The sequence below is a fragment of the Diorhabda sublineata genome, chromosome 8 (assembly GCF_026230105.1).
Source record: "Diorhabda sublineata isolate icDioSubl1.1 chromosome 8, icDioSubl1.1, whole genome shotgun sequence".
Lineage (NCBI taxonomy): Eukaryota > Metazoa > Arthropoda > Insecta > Coleoptera > Chrysomelidae > Diorhabda > Diorhabda sublineata.
The window spans coordinates 14,915,337-14,937,356 of record NC_079481.1 but is presented as its reverse complement, the minus strand read 5'-3'; the positions used below and the strand labels follow the sequence as shown (position 1 = coordinate 14,937,356).

At 32.8% G+C, this 22,020-nt stretch overlaps 1 protein-coding gene across 6 annotated transcripts in view; it reads right to left on the bottom strand.

The window, feature by feature from the left end:
• Positions 1–6,852: 6,852 nt before the first annotated feature.
• Positions 6,853–22,020, bottom strand: part of LOC130448472 (complexin) — a 535,599-nt gene continuing 520,431 nt past the window's right edge. For all 6 annotated transcript variants that reach the window (XM_056785884.1, XM_056785885.1, XM_056785881.1 and 3 more), the window contains one exon: positions 6,853–9,117. In XM_056785884.1, coding sequence (XP_056641862.1) covers positions 9,044–9,117 — 74 coding nt within the window. In that variant the 3' untranslated portion in view covers positions 6,853–9,043. The remainder of the gene's footprint in view (positions 9,118–22,020) is intronic.

Below are 22,020 nucleotides of genomic sequence, written 5' to 3'. Positions count from 1 at the left end.
TTTTAGTAATAAACCCCTATTTTCTTTAAAGAAATGAATGTTTTGTCATTTATATTTAGGTCATATACATAAATCTTTTCAGGAAAGATGTATTTCAATGTTGCAGTCTGATGAACGGTATTTTTAATAAACATTTTAGTCACGTTATAAAAAGTAATTCTACTATTTCATCATTCATTAAATTAATACTATAATTTTTTGTTCTGATTAACTGAAAACGTACATGTAAATTTTTGAAAACAATTATCTACGTAATCGTAATGGATGTACATATTCAGATTCAATGTGATCATATGGGTTTATATTTTCACTGTTTATTCGACATAAAAGTTGTAAGACACTTCTTCTTCACTTATAGTTATTTTATAATACCATAATATAATAATTATACTGAATATGTCTACTTCAGTTGAATTGAAACTTAAGTGGATTCTAAAAATCGTTTATATCGAGTTTCCTTTGTTTATGGACTGGGTTGTAGAAAAAGTAAAGTATTTTACTCGTAGTATATATTTTTGAAACTTGTTGATTGTTCTTTCGTTTAAAAAAATATTAATATCGTCATTCATTATACAATTTAAGATGATATTTTCACTGATCATTTCAAATTATTCGGAAATTTCACCAAGATCACTGGAGTACGAGAAAAGACAAAGTCTCTTTCGTTTATTTATAAAGTGAACGAATTTCAAGCTGAAATTTCACAGTAAACAATTAGAGCTGTGAAATTCTCTGGACAAACATGAGGAGATAACTACCATAAACACGAAAGCTCTGCAGAAATTTCACAGTAAACAATTGAAGTTGTAACCCAAAGATTCTGCTGCGGAAGTACACAATGATAGTGGACCCAATTATAACGTATGGGGCATTAGAGCTGGTATGAACACCACGAGAATCAATATCTTTAAGGTGCAAAAACTTGTTCGCTTATATACAGCCGAGACCATGACAACAAAGTGGTTATAAATCTTCTACGTCTTCATATATTATTGAAAATCTAACTAAGAATAGTAATTAGAGATAAACCGAAACTTTCCTAAAAAATAACTAAACGAAAAACCGAAAAAGTGAGCCGTAGAAACAAATTAAGTCAAAACATCATACTAGAAATGAACGCAAATGGCATTAAATGGTATAACAGAGCCGGCCTCGGTACCAAAATGCTCCGAAATCTTGTTCAACATAACAAATATTTTTCAAAGAGAATTTGAGAACTGTACCTAGGTAAATTCCGGGACACATTGTAGTGAGAAGAAATGAAAAAACTGATTTATTTGCTGAAGTAGGGATGGATAAACGCTTTATAGGACTTGTAAAATCGGCTTCAGAACTACATAGAAAACATATAGGGGAAAAACTAGTTACTGGAACAATATACAGTAGTTAAGTTAAGCAAAGATACTCCCAGGAAGCTATAATCAGAGAATATTAACCTACGAATACTAAGAGGAGTCTTGTCAGGACATTACTGCCTAAATAGACACCTGAAGACGCTGGGTTTTGGAGAAAGTACATTTTGTTATGTAAAGAGGACAGAAACTCTATCCACATCCTCTTGAAGAGTGAGACCTCCAGAGCATTACACCTGGGATCATATGACATAAAAAAGAGACTTTGAATCACTAAAAAGAGGGGAATGGATAGATTCGCTGTAAATACTGAAAAGGGGACTTAATAGACACTATTAATACCCATATATATATATACACAATACGCATATTTGAAATAATATATTATTGCATGTATAGGGTGTAGTCGCCTAAGAGTACGTGCAATCTAAGAGTACGCATCATGATTTTATTGGAAGTAAGTGGTGTTCAAGTGCTTTCATACACGTTTTCCAATTTCTCATTTTAAGGGTAAGTTATATTCAAATTTTACTAAAATCGGCTTAGCCAAAAGTAAATTATTAATGTTTTCATGTTTTGACTACCTTCATTATAACTTTCTATGTATTTAATTCATAAGTTTAAGTTTGATACAAGGTTATGTTTACGCCTGTATCAAGAACCGTGGAGCTGGTGTATCGTTGGTTTGATCTTAGGCGCTTTATACGTTCCAATAAACTTATTTGGTATCGATAATTCAGTTTTAATTCGAGATTGATTGAAATCCAAGAGTCCGCAACGATGATTTCTCCAAGAGTACGCGTGCGTTTTCTTGGATGTTTCTTTTTTACGGTTTACTATTTTTGGATTTCTATAAGAAAAATAGTGACCGAAGATTGGAATTTACACAGAAAATTTTTGATGAAATGGAAGAAAAAATTAACAATGGGCAGTCCAAAAGATCCTTAGCTAGAGGCTCAGGAAACGGTTGAAATCAGGACATATTCCCACATATTTAGGTAATTTTCAGCCCGTCTTTGATTTAAACCAAGAACTACATTTAGTAAACAAAGTAAAATAGATGGATCAACATTTTTACAGGTTGCCAATCGAGGAATTACGCGTAGTTGTATATCGATTCGCAGAGGAAAAAAGTTGTGGAGAGAGTGGTATTAAGAGGAAGATGATAATGGATTACAGCAGTCTGCTGTTCAAACGGCAGATGATATTATATACTTCCTGCGTTAATTTACCCCAAATAGAGGAAGGAATTTCTTTATGGGGCACCTTAAGATAGAATCATGATGCTATCTGAAAGTGGCTTTATAAATTCTGATTTATTCGTTAGATAGTTGAAACACTTTTAAAACAATGTACTGTCGAATATCGAAAATCCAGTGCTTTTAGTTTTGGACAACTATTTTTCATATATAAGTTTCGAAGCCATATCTTTTGCAGGGAAAATAGTATCCATCTTCTTACTTTGTCACCTCGTTGTAGTCATCACTCGTTGTCAGATTTTTCGGCCCCTTAAAATCGGCCTACAACCAGGGAGTGACAGATGGATGACTATGAATTCAGGAAAAGTCATTACTATGTATAAAGTGGCTTCAATATTTTGGAAAAGCGTATACGAGGACGATAACGTTCCGTTAGTTTTAGCATCCGCAAATGTAATCTCCGAAAAACCAATTCTCATAGAGGAAAGTTCCAAGAGCCCAAGCTTGGCCCAGGCTTGGCCCAGGCTTGGCCCAGCTATGTAGAACTCTGGGCCAAGCTTGTAAGCCAGGCTTAGCCCAGTTTTGGTAAAACTCTGGAGTAATAATGATGGGCCAAGCTTGGTGGCCAAGACTGGGCCATGCTTAAATGCCAGGGCTGGGTCAACCTCAACTGCCAGGACTGGGCCAAGCTTAACTGCCAGGACCAGGCCAAGGTTAAATACCAAGACTTATTAATTACATAACTCTTTCTTCTTTATCTTTATTCCATTTCTTAATTTATTTTTCATTAAATATGATTTTTTTGATTTTAAAAATAAGCAAACATAAATTTTTATACTTAATCTTACTCTTACTGTAATAGAAACATAATAATAATACTATTATCATAATTATCCAAATTATGATTAATAAATGCTTGTGGATTGCCCAAGTCTATACCATTATCGTTAACTTCACACACAGAGCTGATGTTCACACTTAAATTATTTAAGCTTTGCCCGTTCACAATTTGATAAGAAACACCCACACTGAATAAACTAGAGATCGGATTGATCAGACCCCTAATAAAAAAAGTATGGCTGCCGACGGGGTGTTGGGTGAAAATACTCGAGCCACGCCGTATGTGATCGAGCAGCCGAAGCTAGGGTTCCTATTGAATGGCCAAGGCTGGGTTGTCAACGAATCACCAAGGCTGGGAGATCCAGGCTTGGCCCGAGTTTGGGTAATCATTGGTATGGCTGAAGCTGAGTTAAGTAGACTAGCCCCGCATGGGCCAATACAGGTACGCCGAAGCTAGGCTTCCCAGGACTGGCCCAGACTTGGCCCCTTTGTCAACTCTGGGGTTTCCTGTATGGGTTGCCATAATGCAAAATACCAGCCAAGTGGTCTGTGTACTTAAAGTAACGAAAAGTCCATATTACATTCTCACCGAAAAAAATGATTCTATCAAAATATTTAGAGACGTGGCAAACACTTTCTAAACAGAAAAATCAGACTTTAAATTAACTAAAACTGAAGACTATATCATCTGAAGTAGAAGGTTCTAAATTTTAAATTTAAGTATAGTGATTATTGACGTCTGTGGTTGTTTTATTTTAGTTTAGCATAGCACAATTCTTGATCGTTTGTGTCCATTGCCTAAAGCAACTAAAAAAAACCGTAACAGGAAGGCTACAAGAAAGAAGTCGGAAGTTTTAACAAAGCAGTACATCAGAATTTGAAGGAGAAAAATAGACAAACTGTTAAAAGTGACTTAAACAAAAAACCAAAAAGGAAAAGCAGATTTACCCCAATAGAAATGGTACTCCATCAAGAGAAATTACTGGAAAATTTCCTGCGTGCAATGAAGTGTACTATGAGCCCTCAGAAACAGGCCTGATACAATGCAAAACCTGTGAAAAATAGTTTTATGAAATTTGCACCACATATGAAGGACTTTTTGATTATTTTTGCGATTTGTGCCCGAAAATGGGTTAACTTCGTACTTGGATAACACACTACGTATTCTTGAGAGAAAGTAAGACCCAAGAGGACGTATTTTGAAAATTTTTATTTTATTTTTCATTAACCACAATAGGAAATCAATAAATTTTGATTCGCTTATTGTCACTATTGTCAATACTGCAGAATCAATGATATTTTTGAAATGCTTGACAATTGGGTATCAATCTTTAGATTCGTATTTTGGTAGTTCTAGTAACATTATTGAAAATATAACTCATCTTTCCAAATCTTAAGAAATTTTAGGAGTATTCCCATTAAAGTGTGAATATAATAATCTTAGTTAGACAATAAGGATGGTTGAATTATTTTGTTTTTCGAAATTCATCATGTATTGAGATGTGATGTATCGCTGCAAATTTTATAAATAAACTTAAATAGTAAAAAATTAACATTTACATGATTTGAAAATCTCTCACAGATGAAATTACCATAAACGTTAATGATTATTCTCTGTAATATGATACTTGTTTTTTGAGCCACATAAAAAAAGATTCACTGTACGTTGAAGTTGTTTCTTGAGAGTATCCCAAGAAATGATTCCAGATTGTGATAAGTGATGTTTTTAGACAGAATCATTATAATTATGATTTTCTGATAATATATGTACATCCATTCCATAAACATTAATAAGCACATAATGAGTATCATTAACTTTTTCATCGATGGAAACAATTATGAAAATATTATTTCTATCGATGGAAATGTCACACACTGAAGGCTTCTAATACTACAAGGAATTTGGATGACCCATCATGGAATGTGTGCTAGGAAAGACGAAACGTGTATTTAGAAATAATATAAAGGAAAGCCTCAAACATTCGTCATATTAAAAAACTACATGCGTTCATCAAAACATTATCTAACTCAAAAATAAGGACCAGGCACTGACTATACAGTAAATTTAAAACCAAATTAATTCATGTCACTTTATTTATATTTCGATATAATTTTCATTCGATTTCATAATGTATAGTGAGTTTTGGAGAGTGATAGTCAATTTCGAAGAGTTTTCAGAAATAAAAATAAAGTATTCAGTGAAAAAATCAGATATTCTGTGCTTAGTCCTTTATGCCGGTATATGCACACGTTTTTTACTTCATTTTTGGTAATAAATTTTCTGACGATACAAAAAAATAGGTTAAACTATTTATCTATCTACAAAACCTGTTAACAATTTACTTAACACTACTACAAACGTATTATGATGCTAGAAATATCAATAAATAAAAAATGATGCTCACAAAATTATTATATTTCTTAATTTGTTGTGAAATAATTTTAAACAGTTAAACCCCACTCGCTAACCATAACAATTCTTCCCTTCATAGCTAGGCGGAATTCCAGGTAATTATTTAGAATTGGGGCTCCAGGCAAAAATTGTTCCAATAAATTTTTGACGCATTTGGGGTTGTTTCTAAGGGTACAAATAGTAAATGTAAGGCGGAGGAGACATATTATTTTGGTCATTATATGGTAAAACTCACATATGATAAATCAATAAAAACTTACCTAACCTAACTAAGATGGTAATTATTTAGAATTGGTTAGGTTAGGTTAGATTTAATTGATTTATCATATGTAAGTTGTACCATGCGATGTCTAAAATAATGGAAATAATATGTCTCCCCCGCCTTAAATTTACTATTTATACCCTCAGAAATAACCCCAAATGAGTCAAAAATTTTTTGGAACGATTTTTGCCTGGAGCCCCAATTCTAAATAATTACCGAATTCTTTTATCTCTACGTCTCGACTATCTGTTAAGGCTCATTCAGACATACCAGTTTATTCAGGCGATTATTTGACTAGTAAGTCACTAGCATTCAAATAATATGTGTCAATAGCTTAACTTCGAGTTAGTAGTTGAAAGTATAAGTGCACTGGCAAATGTAAACATATACTAGCACGTTTCTTTTGTTTGTAAACACGTTGAGCTCCGGTGCAGTCTATTAATCAGCAATAGCCGTAGTTTTTTTAGACAGTAATCTCTTTGCAACACTGATTTGAGAATAAGCAATTGCTATATTCTTTTTGTTATTCTTTCATGAATAATATGGGCATTTAACATTTTAACAGCACAATAACAATTTTCCTATGCCCCTTCAACGTCCTTCTCAAAATGCTGTAACTAATCATTTGATCAGACAGATTTATAGAAGATTTGCCTTTGTTATAGTCAACCACGGCTTAAGGCTTTACAACCACTCCTGATCGTCTGTCAATACTTATTGTCTCATCAGCATACTTTGTAGTAAGCATCATTATCCTTCCATTTTAATATTGTTATTCCTTTATCGTTTTCTTTGTTGGTAATTTAATTTCTTCGGCTTCTTTTTTACAACATCTATGGGTAGTCCTATTTTTTGCAATGTCTACAATAAATAGGTTTGGTTGAATGTAGAATACACAGAAAAAACATGATTTTTTCCACTTTTTATTCGTAATAAATCTGCGTTGGATCTACACCTCAAATTGAGTGTGAAACCACAAGAAAAATTTGGGTTCCTGGGGAAAGTTTGGTTGTCGCTTAAAATGTTAAAATAAAAATGAACATGAAGGACACAAATGGAATGAAAAGGAAACGTAAAATGTGATGATTATAAAAGTAGACATAGAAAGAAGCTGCATATTATAGATTCTGCCAAAATCAGGAGTTAATAATTCCTCCAATTCGTCAATTAAAACCGTTGTTTAGTTGTCTATACAACACTTCATAATCTGATTACTCATGTCATTATTTTGTATTGAAATTAATGCCCTTTATTGAATTCTAAAATCGATCTGGAAAACGCCATGCTGCGTTTTAAATTCCACAGTATCCTCAACTGAAAAAAGTCAGTAAACTAGCATGTGTGTCCTAGAGGGCGCCTCAGTCGGTTTGGGGAAAAAACGTTTGAAACGAATGTGTTTTTTCTCGTACAGTATCTTATTAATTTAACATACGTGACTGGATACTTTTAATTTCAATGGTCTAATAACAGATAGACTTTTTTTTAAACAGTGTTGTCATTTCTTAAACGTATTCCAAGAATTCATAAAATTAGTTGAGTTTATATTGTATATATAGTAAATTATGAATGAAACAAACAATAATCAGAATATCAGAATCAATACAAGACAAGAAATACTCGAATATAGAATGGAATATGGAAAACAAAATAAGAAGATACGTTTCTATGATGGAAAGGAGTACCGATAAACATCAGAACCAGAATATGAACCAATTGCGAACATCTAAAATACGCACTGAAGTAAGTAAATATCGTATTAAAAATATTCTAACCTAAAAATGAACATCTACAATACCAGTCAATACTAGAGTACTACACTTGGGAGCGTATGAAGTAGACAAAGACCGCTGTCAGTTATAGTCATGCCAAATTCTGGATTTTCTAAAAGAAGAGGGATTAACAGATCATCTGTAAACATTGGGTTCCCCATTATCGCATCCAGAAAGAGGGACACTATAGGTCATTTGGATCTTAGTATATATGAAACCCCAATACCTACATACCAGTCAACACTTTTTTAGAGAAACGGATGCTACATTAACAGAATGCATGCAAATTTGATACGAATCAATCGAAATTTCCAAGAAGAATATAAAAGATGACAACTACTTTGTTTTTGGTCAATCGATTTGTAACTTAATACTCAGGTAAATTGAATGTAAAAATATGAAGTAATGACTATTAAAAGTTTTTATAGAATATGTACTATGTTTTCCCATTGCATTGAAAAAATATGAAGACATTCCATTGTAATTTTGATATCTAAAATCAGAGTAATTCTTATTATAGAATTTAATCTAGAGATTAACCTCACAATTGGTTCGATTTATACGTGGAAAATATTGCATTGATTACGAGCATCATTTTTTAGAAAAAGATATTTTGAATTTATACTTGGCAAGTTATATTTGAACACATGTCATCATAATATATTTGTTTTTTGTTAATTGTTTATCGCAGTCTCTTTTTTTGTTTTAGGCATTTAGCTGCGTGGCCAAGTTATTGTTACATAAAGTGTATGGTGGGGTCTAGAATTTGCAACAATCATCTAATATTAGAAATAATACTTTGGTTTACGACCTATTTGCCTCTGTTTATCTTTAAAATTGCTTTTCCTAACATAAGTGGTACTGTTGTCAAATCCTCACCCAATTCAAGGGATTTTTTTCTAAAGGATTCCATATACAGGGATTACAAGAAAATTATTGTATTAAACGACACAAGTTCAAGATAATGATTTTCATATTGATACTGATGACGCTTGTATGTAGTATCTCATTAACGCTCTTAATTAAAAACCATTGTATACTTATATCGATTAAAAATGTTTTTTTCAAAGACAATATATACAAGCTATCAAAATATAAACCCTGTTTTCGAACTAAATAAATTAAATTATGAAGGTTGACTTGTTTTTCTATAATGACGCCCTATGGTGTAGACGGCCCGCAGTAAGTGCCTTGTGGTATCCCCAAATTCATTGCATAACACATTTACTTTCTATTTGAGACTTGAGTTCATTTACTTGTGTCTCTATCGTGTTCTTCAATTCTGAAATTTAAACAGGTAAACATTGAAAATACATCGAAAAAATAAATTTAGATCACAGACATTCGTTCACATACATTCTTGATGCCAAAGTATTTGAAAATTCGAGACAGTTCAAACATTGGAATCAAAAACTAATACCTACATAAACATTTGGAAGTTGAATGTTGACTCTCTAGAGAACTTGATGGTTGGATAGGTTAGATTAGGTGAAGTTGAAACCTTTTATAACATTTTTAATGTATGTTATCTTTAGCTAATGCTCTCATCCGATATCTTCTTGTAATTTCCCAATAATATATTAGCTCGTTTCAGCCCTATACACAGTAGTTCGTTGCTTTCTTAGTTAAAAATGTATAGGCCTTAACCAATTCATTTTGAAACTCTTTATAAAGGAGGTCAACGCGTTTATGGACGGCTGCCTTCTAACTCTCTCATTAATTTCTTACCGAACTCTTTTCCAATAACGTCACACTGGGGTCAATAAGATTAAAAGAAAAAGTTTTTTGACAGTTTTGAAAGAAGAATTAATGTATAATATAACTAATATAACTGGGAAGGTGGTGGCGCAATTAATATTATTTTTTGCGGCTTCACTAACATTTCAATTTACAATTGAATACAGATTTTTCCAAGTGAAATCATCTTCTAAGAATGAGTAATCCATTATGTCAATTCAAGTTATATCAATTGATTTGACCTTCACAAACAAACGATTGAGTGGTTCCTACGTTACAACTAACAAGCACAACATGCCATAGAGAAAAGAAGCCAAATAGTGTCTTAGAATCAGTCTAAATAGAAGACAAAAAACACGTCTCCTCGAAAAAAAATCAGCTTGGAATTGAACTTTGATAATTATTGAAGAGACTTGGATATCAATAAAGCTACCGGCTCCCATAACATATCACCAAACGTCTTGACAAAGTGCGCAGCTGAATTAACAAGTCCGCTATGCAAAATCTTTTCCCTACCATATAAAAGAGGTCTCTTTCTTGCAGATGGGAAACGTGCATAGAATCAATTCATATAAAAAAAGGAAATAAGACGGTTCCCAACAACTTGACATGCCAAATTTCTAAATAGATTGAGATCGACTCAGTAGCTTTCTCAAAGACTGATCCATCTAGGTCGCTACCCCAGAAAAGTTCGAGGTTAACGCTGGTGTTCCCCTGGAATGCATCTTGTCACCTAATCTCCTTCTCCTGTACATCAACGATGAGCTCGACAAAACTGCAAATCCCGATAAGCTCTGCCAACATCCAAATCCAAAGCAACGGATCACTATCATCTAAACGGATCTTTAAAACAATCTGGAGTTGGGTGGGAGCAATCTGTTTGAACTTAATGTGGCAAAGACCCAGGCTGATGTTTTCACAAAGAAGGCTAGTCTGCGGCTCAGGATTCAGTCCTGTATGGAGAAAAAAATTACCATCATTGCAAATTCACTTGTTGGGTGATTAAGTTGGGAACATTATGTCCTGGCCGAATTAACTAAGGCAGCTTCACAAAAATCTGGAGCCCTCTTTAAGACCAAAAAGCTGTATACTCCCCAACAGTTTCTAATCCTCTATGCTCTGCTAACACATTTGAAGCAGGCATACTGAAGATACTCGATTCAATCCAGACTTGACCAGAAACTTGTTTAGTCCACAGAAGAAAGGTGGATTCTGTTTTACCTATACTACCACGCCAGATGTTCTTCCGAATTGTCCAACATAGAGTAGTATCTGCAAGATCTACTCGATGGCAGATGTGTCTCATCAACACCGAGTCCGCTTGCAGAATTATTGGGACTTATTTGGAGAAGAATCGGCTACCAAGGCATAAATTTTCTGATCACTTGAACATACAGAGCTTTAAGATCAATATCTACAGGCATCTTCGTACGACAGGTAGCGCTAGATCTACTTAAATGTAATAAGATTTGCCCCCTTATCTTTTGCTTTTTACGAAAATAAATTAAATAATGTCGTCTTGGTTCACTATAATATTTCAATATATCTTATTTTAAATTGACTGTGTTGGGTGAAATTTGACGTTTCAACCTTCGCTCGTTTTTATTGAAATAATAGTTAACATGAGCAATTTGCATAATTATATTAATTAATAAATCACCTACAGCAGGAATATGAACATAAAAATTTGTCTTAATCGCAAAAAATAATTTTTCCTTAGTTGTTACATTTCAAAAATATGACGCAACCATCGCGGCATCGTGAAAATTATTCATTGAGAATAAATAAAATATAAGAATCTAATTTATCTTCACATATTGTTCGATTGACTGACTGAAGTTGCTTGAAATTTTCCTGTATTGTTCAACCAAAATTAACATGAGAGCCAGCTCAATTTTCTTAATAAGATTCAGGTTGGATATTATGATATAAGGTCTAGATTCTTGATGATCATAATAATCTCAGAAACAGATGTTTCGTAAAAGATTAATTGAATCATAACACTCAAGGAAGATCTTCAATTCTTTTCCTCGAGATGTATCATCCAGTTCTATTTGGTCTACTGGACAATATACGTTTTGGTTTCTTTCCTTTTTCTAGTATAATTTTGTTCATTATTACTGAAACTTTATCAAAACCCGCAGACATTTTTTTCGATAATTGATTTATTATATGTTAAAAGATATGGTTAGAATTTGTTATCTACAACACATTCAATTTTTTCACGAGAAATGGATATATTTTGCAATAAAAATGTTTTAACTGTCTCTGGATTTTCAAGTTTAATTGTGAAGCATTATACTTAAAGTACTTACCTACTGGAACTCAGGATCTATTGGAAAATCATACCAATCCAACAAAAAGAGAAAAGGAAAATAATAAAGAAAGAAAATGAAAATGCAAAATATTTATTATTGGTAATTAAAAAAACAATACAAAAATAATAAAAACGAAAAATTTCTACTGCCATTAGAGAAACACAACACTTTCAATGCAAGGTTCAACTGATCTTTCTGGTATGTTTATCAGGTGTATTCAAATCTTCCTTTTTTTAAATCATACTTTGTTTTCAATAAGTAATGTCCAAGTACACGCAAGATTACTTTCCATGAGAGTAGCGTAAAAGTATATAATAACCCAACCACAATATTAGCTTTTAAGCACGCAAATTTCCTTGAATATAGCCACGCATTCAAGAACTTTGAATGAAAACAACAGAGCATTAAATTCGAAAATTATTTAAATCAACTTACAGCTGTACCTACACTTTTGATGTTAAAATGAAGTTTTGCTTAAACATGAATATCCACAGATTTTATTTCTCTTCCTATATATACATACACAACTTTTTTTGATAAAAGTTTTGGATATATAATGGCCTTTGTCTCAGAAGTTTATAACGTCGAAAGTCTTCCCTCAATCTGATTGGAAAAATGGTTTCTTATGAACCAAACAAATACGATGAATGTATTCTATTTACTGAATATATTATTTACGACAAAAGAGGCATTAGCTAATTTGGTCTTATTTCTTCATTACTTCTCTGCGTCCCCTAATAGTTGCTGGTTACTTGGAGGTAAAGAACGACACGTTCTACTTATGATACCTTGATCAAGCGCGGATTTCAGCTCATTGGTAAGTCTGCACTCCTCGCGCTTCTATTAATAGAGGTGTACCCGAAAGCTCCCATGCCTAGCCAGCATCTGCTTTAGGTAGTAGTTAACACTGACGATGCTGTGTTTGTGTCACTTATTGACGTTGGGAATTGAACGGTAGGTCCATCTCCTCTTGGAAAAGTCCTCCACGTTTTTTACCATCTTTGTATACTCCTTTTGATATGGTATGCATCCCTATTGTCGTTTCTTACTCAGCGATAGATGCACTTCTTTTCCTCAGCTAGTTCCTTAATAGGTAAAATTTCTGCGATTGCCTCGGCGGCTTTTTTTTAGAATCGTACGAAATGCACTAATCACTTGTAGTTCACTCAACCAGTATATTGATATCAGCTTCTTGTGTATGTCCCTGGATTTGAATGGATCGGCTTCGAATATATTATATATGATACACCAACTCACATATTAGTTAACCAAAACCTGACATCAACGGGTATCAGACAGGGAGACTCCTTAAGCTCCCAACTGTTCAAATCGATAATGGACGAAATAATAAATCATGTCAAGAATACAGCAAGAGAGGCAGAGAGCGAAGACGACTTACAGCAGCTCCTATTCATTCTAAAACCTTTAACATGCAAGTATCCACCGCAAAAACTGAAACCCTTGTCATCTCTAAAGAACCAAAGAGGTGCTAACTCACCCTAGAAAATAAAACCATAGAAGAAGTAATGTCATTTGACTACCAAGGCGCAGAAATCAGCGCAGACCAGAACAGAATAAATAAAGTGAAAGAACAAGCAAACAAAACCAGCCGAATATCAGAGGCACTCCGGGATATTATCTGGAATAATACCAGTCTGAACAAAAGGGCAAAAGTTAAAATATACAAAGCCTACGTTAGACCCATGTTGACATTTGCTTAGAAACAAGAGCGGATAATAAAAGAAATGAAAACATCATTCGAACAAGAGAAATGGAGTTACTCAGTAAATATGCACACACTAAGAGACAGAAAAAAAAAACACAGACAGGGTTTGGATTACTAGAACACCACCCTTATTCACCAGATTTGGATTCGTCCGACTATCATCCTTTTCCTCAACTGAAAGAAAGTTTAAAAGGTCGTTTTCTTCCAACGAGGAGGTTATAAAAGCTGTAGAGGTCTGAATCGCAGAGCAAGAAACACAGACATAAGACACGAATGTGAGGTGGAAGATATAGTCAGATGAAGACGTGAACGTAGAAGAGCTTGGAACGAACACGTAGACAGGATGACCAGAGAAAGGTTAGCAAAGATCGCACTAGAAGGTTATTAGACGAAAAAAAGTAATAAAATTACTTCCATATCGAGATTTCTGTGCATTAAAAAAATCAAGCGATTGATTGACTAATTCTGAATATTTATACTGAGAAAGAATGTGAATAGCTCTAGCAATTCCACATGTTTTCAATTGGATTTATATCAGGAGAGTTGGTTGGTCAATCCAGTGAGCCCTAAAACTCCTTACGTACGTGAACTGACGGTGTGCGGAGGTTGAGTGTATTCCTTTCCAGGACATTATGTTAACTTTTGATAGGAAGCAACCCCAGAGAGAAAATTCAGATTAGTTTGGAGAGTGAAATTATCAAGTTCATTCAGAATATTTTATAAGTTGGAGTTGAGAAATTTTGTATGTATATATAGACGAAAACATTTATCAGAATGGTACAGTTACAATAATTTGTGTTACTTGATCACATTTTCTCAATAATAATTAGTAATTAGATTTTAGAAGTGCGAAGATTTCCTCTTTATACAGCGTGTCAAATCATTAATTACATTGGAGACACACAACTGATTTGAAAAACATGTTTAATGTGGAATAATTCATTTGTTCACGTATGAAAATATTGTGTTTCTCGAAAATAATGCAATCAGCAACAGCAGATGAAACGCATATTGTTTCTAGAGCAGAACAAAGATCGCAAGTGTGGATTCCAGAAATACGGAAGAAAAACAGTCAGCAATGAGAAAGATATACAAAAATTGTAGAGGTTTGGGCGTGTTTTTGGCAATATTGAATAGTAATGTTTCCATTATAGTATTACATAATCTTTATTAATAATTTGTGCTTAGTTTCTTAGTATTTTCAACATATTGTAAAAATACTTCTCTTCATCAAGAAGAGTTTTGCTTTGTTATCAACACCAAATATAATGAAACGGAAATATGGTTTTAGAATAAAGAAGAGGGACAAAGTATTATCAACAATTCTTAAGATACACTTTTGGTAATAAAAATGTAGATGTATTCATAATTTTTTAAAAAATATCAAATTTAAAGTACTTATAGATGTGCTTCCGACAGTAAAATAAATTAATTAATACAAATAAATAAACAAATGACACAACAATGTCAATATTGGAAAGCCACATATATAGTAGGGAAAACCCACATTATCTGAATTTATTATTTTGTTTGTAGCTTCATACAAAAATTGGAAAATGTCAAATTTCAATCACAAACTGACATTCTTCAATACGAAAATGTGATTCTCACATTGGACTCCCTTTGACAGCCCAGGTTTTTCATTTTAATTTGAACACCGGTTAAGTCTGTAACTAATAGATACTACTTAAGTTGAAACCATATGAAAAACTTTTTTATTGGTGGTTTTATGGAAAAAAGTCATTCTTGATAAAAAGTACTGCATAATCCAAAAGTTAAAATGCATCCGCAGATATCAATTTTTCAAAGCAGTATACGAGGTTTGTCAAAAAATCTTATTTTTTTTTATTTTTCACAATTCAGAAAAATGTTATAAAGTTGTTTTGAATCAAAAGTTATATTCAAATATGCAATTACAACCATTTATTATGAAAATTCAAGTATGATTATTTACGCTCTGATCCAAGGAATGTTGGATGAAAACCCGTTTTTTACAAGAGCTATAATATTTTCCGATGGGGCAACATTTTCTTCAAACGAAACCGTCACTTCACAAAAGTAGAATTATTTAAAATTATATATTTAACAATAATTTATAAGAGATTATTTTGATCTGGACTACCAGTTGATTTCAAAAGGGATTTAGTCGCGCGCGCTCTGCCCTCTATCTCAGAAACAATTCACCGTATGAAAAAAATTTTAGAACAACAAGTTCTAATTTAATACTCTACAATATTGATGAGAAATACAAATAGCGTAAAACGAGTTATTTGCAGAAAATATGCAAAAAATCGCTTTTTTGACTTTTGACCCCGATTTTCAAAGTTGCTCACATCGAATTGAACGACTTGATAGCTGGGTATCTCAATTTTCCGAAATTCTTGCTTAAATTCACCTAAAATGACTGGACTACTGATTGAATAATTTTTTGGAATAATGGAATTTTTCACTAGATCAGAAGTGGGTGAAGTCAAGTAAATGTCTGTCTTCTAGTAGAGTAGGTATGCATGGATCTGTCAGTTGAGTGATGGAAGTGTTTGCGAACCAAACAAACCGATTCTAAAATGGAGAGAGCGGGGAGTTAGAATTTTGTAGCTCGTTTTTGTAATTTGATAGATAAGATGGAATCGAAGAGGTACAAACTACAAGACCCCCAGAAAGGCAAACCATACCGAAGATGCGATTTAAATAACGATTAGTAAGTTGTTAAAGCAGTACGAGAATCGAGTTGATCAGACACAGATTTAATAGCAATCCAAGTAAAGTTTAATTTAGTTGTCAGGTTTTTTATGTGTTTTCTATGTAGATCAAGAAATTTGATTGAATTTGAGGATCGTATTGAGTCATTGTTGAGTTTTAGAGGTTTTAAAACTCCTAGGATACAAGTTTTCTCAGTGTCTAAACAGAGACCGTTTGTGTCAGACCAGGACTTGATAGTTATGAGATTATTACCCATGCTCTAATATAGCTTTTATTTTCAATTTCTACATTTAAATTTCCTAATTTGGGTCGCTAAATAGATAGAGTAAGACGATTAGATGATTTCTAAGAAAGAATAACATTCACAATTGATACCGCGTATTATATTGATAATCTTAGACATTTTCATTTTGGATTACGATGTTGAAAAGACATTAAATTTTTGCATATCTACTTCGTTGATAACATCATTTTTTCCACATAATAACAAATAAGTTGGTTATATTTTGAGTGTTCTGTGGTACTTCTCGGTGATAATATCATTGTTTGATAAAGTTTTTATCATAGAAAGGAGAAACCTATTTCATTTTCTAATTAAAAACTTATATCTTGCTTCAAAGGGGGAGAATCACATTTTCAGATCAATTTATATTTCAAGTTTGATGTGTTTTGGGATTCATAATTATGTACAGGGTGCCCAAATAAAAGTTCAAAGTGTTTTATCTTCAAAACTGTTAGTTGTACAGAATTACGCTGAGAAAATTCTGTTCCAAATTAGCCAAGAGGTGATCTGAGAAAATAGGTTTAGATTTAGATGATAATGATAGGACGTATCCACCCTGTTAATTTTTCACTAAAAGCTACCAGGTAAATATTACCCAGTAATTTTTCCTTTTCAAACCTTCGCTCAATATATTCTTAATTATTTCTATTCGTTCGTCTAAGGCTAATAGTTTCCAAGATAGAGTACTTTGTATTTTATCTAGGCACCCTGTACAATAAATAAAATAATGAATGAATTCCCTACTGTATATCTAAATATAAAAATGATGTTACTTAGTGAATGAGAAAATCCGTCACTAAATAAAACGAATGATGTTCTTTAATCATTGAAGTTTTCTGTATTTTCTGCTTTCTACTTGTGATTACTAGGCTTTTAAATATCATTTTTCTCGTGAAACATCCACGACTATAATTTATTTCATCTAAATAAAAATACCGATGAATCGCTTTTCTCCACTAATATTACGAATTTGAATATTCTAAATAGTTATATTGTTAGCAAATAGACCAAACTGTCATGTCAAAAATACGAAAGATAAAAATTATTGAAAGAGGATCCATTCTAAGTTAAATCAACCTTCGTATGTTCAAATTTATTCAAGAAATTTGTTGCTTGTAGAAAATCAGGCCAGGCTATGATTATTTAAAAATCAAAAATCATTTTTTTTTTACTATTTCTACCAATAAGTTCAATGAGGGAATACCACACCAATCGAAAGTACAAAGCCTGTAGAACTCGACATACTTCAATTCATCTACAATCACTGATTTGTCTACATCAGCGCCATTATGGCTTAAGATTTTTGAACTGGTATTTATAACTGGACAATTCTTGAATATCAGATATTCGTCCTTATATAATATGTTTAAAGAATTAGTCATGAAGATGTTGTTAAATGCCCCAACTAAAACTAACTTCCTATTTAATACAGACGAAAGTGGATTTAATAGTGACCCTTGCAGGGTACAAGCAATTGTTAAAAAGGGTGAAACATCATCTAGAGTGTCACGAGGTGAAGATCTACAACAATTCTGACTTACATAGCGGTTTACATCTTCCTCCATTCATTTTGTGAGCTGTGCAGGCCCATTGGGTATGAAGAACGTTTTTCTCAGCACGCTGTATGGAGCATAGCATTATTTTGATTTCCCTGACTGACTGAATACGTTAGATAAATGCATGTTCGGGCAGTCGAACTCAAAAAAGTAGTTCCCCGTTTGAAGCACCCCGGAACTTATGAAAAGACTGCAAGAATCTGAGCAAAAAAATGTGAATAAAGAAGATAGAATCAAGAAGACTGATCAAATTCCGAACAGTTTTGAAACTAACAAAAAATACAATAAAATCCTGTAAGAGAGTCTGCAAAATCTTCACATGAAGAAATCGAGTCAGATAGTGATGATTCACCACATGTTAATAAAAAACGTTCAGCCTCACCCAACCTCAGAACAGTCAAATGTAAGTGGGTAAAATGGGATAACTTGCAAAAAGAATCATTTTTTTTAGTAAACTACAGAAGGTTTACTAAAGGTACTGCATGGCACAGTCCTGAGTATGATGACGATGATTGGTCATTGGATAAGACATGTACACACTTTCAGATCAGCGGAATCACAATATTAAAAGTCAATATTAATACGTTCAAATCAATATTTCTAAAGCTAAAAACCAACTTTTGGAAAGGCAGATAGTATATTTCTAGTATGTATTCCATTCAAACAATGAATATTATGTATGCAAAATAAAACTTTCTTTTCCGTTTCCAAGGACAATTGTGAATATACTTTAACTTTAATTCACCAAAATTTCAGTTATTTTTATTAATTTCCTTTTGCTTCAAACAAATTTTGTATAATAGTTTTCATGTAAATTCGTATTTTCTATTTATTCAGGGATCAAAACGAATAGAATATGAGATATTCCTATTATACTTAATTATATTTTAAAAAAATATGAATTCAGTTTTTTCTATATATAACATAAGCTCCTTTTTATTAAAATCTATTCTATTGTATTCTATTCGTTCTGTCCCCTAAATAAATAGAAAATAGGAATTTACATGAAAACTTTGCTAAAAACAAAAAAGAATTTATAAAGACAACTGGAATTTTTGCGAGCATTATAAAGCCCCGTTTCCACGGGGTGTAGCTCACGCATTCGTGGAAGACGACCCGTCTGAACGATGTGCAGTGAGTTCGCCTCGGTAGAAACCAGGAGCGTGGAGAGTCCACGACCGCTTACGTTCCATATCAAACGTGTTTGATTTTCAAGCGTGAATACGACAGTTGCTAGCCAGGTTGTGACGAATTGACACGGGTGATTGTTTAGTGAGTTTACAAGATGTCTGAGCCATCAGGTACTAGAGTAGTGAAGTTGCAATATAATGAAACAGTTAAGTTTATAGAATTGTATGCTAGTGAGCGATTGTTGTACAAAGAGTAAGCGAATCCATGGGATGAATGGATTTGGACCAAAAGAGGTTTTAGCTAAATTTTCAGTTTTATTTTAGGGCCCAGAGCTTGTCTCATGTTAGTGTCTGATTTTAAAATATGTTTTGATATACGTTTCCAGGAGATAATCAACCTATTCTTCAGACATTCGTAATAGGTTTTTAAGATCTTCATGATGATTAATCCTTAGCTCATGGTCAACGAAATGTTGAGCCTTTGAATTTCTTTTCTGTATTCAGTTATTTGTATTATATTTGACAAACTTACTGGAGCGAATATAGAAAATAATATCACCACAAATTTACTGAAATTTACTTTTATTTAAATTGGAGTGTAGTGTAGATAGGTAGAGATCGATATCAAGTACATGCTCGTTTCAAAATATACTTTTTCAAAATTATTTTTTTAGAAATGGAATGCGGTGAAAAACGCATCAATAGAAATGAGGGTACGTTTTTTCGACAGTAATAGACTTTTATGCGACTGTGAAGGTAAACGTTCGACAAAGAGGTCCAAGACAAATATTTCGTGGGATAGAGGAAAATGCTGCATGATGTGAATGTTAGTATTTCATACAATAGAAAATGATGGTGTTATGTCAGTATACACCAATCTTTTGAAGTAGTTAAAAACCTTAACCTATAATTGATTGCGAAGGGACCTTTACTATCAGCCATGGTTTTACATACAGGGTTCATTTCACGGGCGCTTGGTTATCTCAATTTGTAGCCACCAGATTGTCGTTGTGATCGAGGTATGGAAAAATTAAAAATTCAACTCCATATGAATTTCAATAAATATGGAACATACCAAATAACGTAATAACTGTTATTATAAAAATTTGATCCTTTCCCTACCCGAGACCTGTATGTCGTTATCAGTTGCTACAAAATATTGTTGTTTGCTAGTAATTTTATCTTTTTCTCTATTGCTCGAGATAATTGGCTTTGACTTCTTTGTCGCTTGTTTAAAGTTGCATAAAAATTTTATGTATCAAAATTCGACATTAAGATGGACTTTTTGCAAACCAATTTATATCATTATATTCAATGCAAAGATTTCACTAATGAGTAGAAATAACTCGAAAAAAAGATCTGGCAAGCGTTTGCTTCTCTATCCGCTTCGTATCTACATACAGTTCGTGGAAAGTTCTTTCTTTACACTCATCGGTAGAAATCGAAATAAATAATGGTTTTTGAATCCGTACTTAATTATAGCCTGTCCAGAATTTTTGCATTTTTTATAATTTTTAATATACTCAATACACAATACTTAATATGATGATTTTTATCCCCTAAGCAGATTGGTGAAGCCCGATTTTACTCAGAATATTGAATTGATCTTAGTTGCAATTACTCATTATTTTGGCATGGCAGGTTTTGGTGAAATAGACAATTATAAAGTTTATAAAAGCGATAAAAACAGGTCATTTAACATTTTTATAACATCAAAATTGAGCCCAATAAGTTCATTGAAGTATCCAAATATTGTCAAGGATTTAGAAGAATTCATTCTAGATCCAGATTTTCGAATTCCTTTAGCTTTTAGTAAATATATTTGTTCGCATTTCTAAGAACTACTCAATAACATTCAATAACTTTTTTTATTGTATCCCTCTAATATATTGGTGGTTAATAAAATTTTTATAAGGTCACAAATCAATAATATTAACCTGTTTACCGATATACACATTAAGAAAACCAATTTCTAATGAAGTTTGCCAACGACTTTGCGAACAGTGCTTGCATATGTGCCTTTGCACCTTCTTTTTTGGTTTTTAGAGGTCAAGTTTAATTGGATCGTTTTTTCATTCTATATGGATACAAATAAAACATAAATTTCTTCTCCAGTCTAAATCCAATCACAAACTACTCTACTATGAATTAGATAAAGAGTAAAAATGTGTGAATAAATGTGAAATATGACAATTCTTCCTAGTGCGCATGTGTCATGCAGGGTGAGAAATGCAAAATCTTGGAGCTTGTAGCCTCTGTAGATAGTGTCAGTATGGTTGAATTGCATTAAAAAATTCCATCAAAAAATACTTTCACTTTGGATTCTAGTAGTTCGCTAGTAATAGAGAAGTCAAACTGATCGCAGATTCTGATCGTGCCAACATTTCGTCAACTGGATCACAGCCGTACGTACGTATCATATGTCGTTTGAGACTCTCTTCTAGAGAAAACAAAGCGTCATTTGTCGTTTGAGACTTTTTTTTAGGAAAACGAAACGTCATCTGTCTTCTACAAACTGTCAATTGAAGTTAGGGATTGTCTTCTACAAAAACAAACCGTTATTTGTCATTAGGAGAACAAACTGTCATTTGACTTTACAGACTGTCTTCTACAAAAGAAAACTCTCATTTGACGTTAGGTATTGTCTTCCACAAAAATAAACTGTCATTTGATGTTAGGGATTGTCTTCTACTAAAATAAACTGTTATTTGACAATAGGGATTGTCTACTACGAA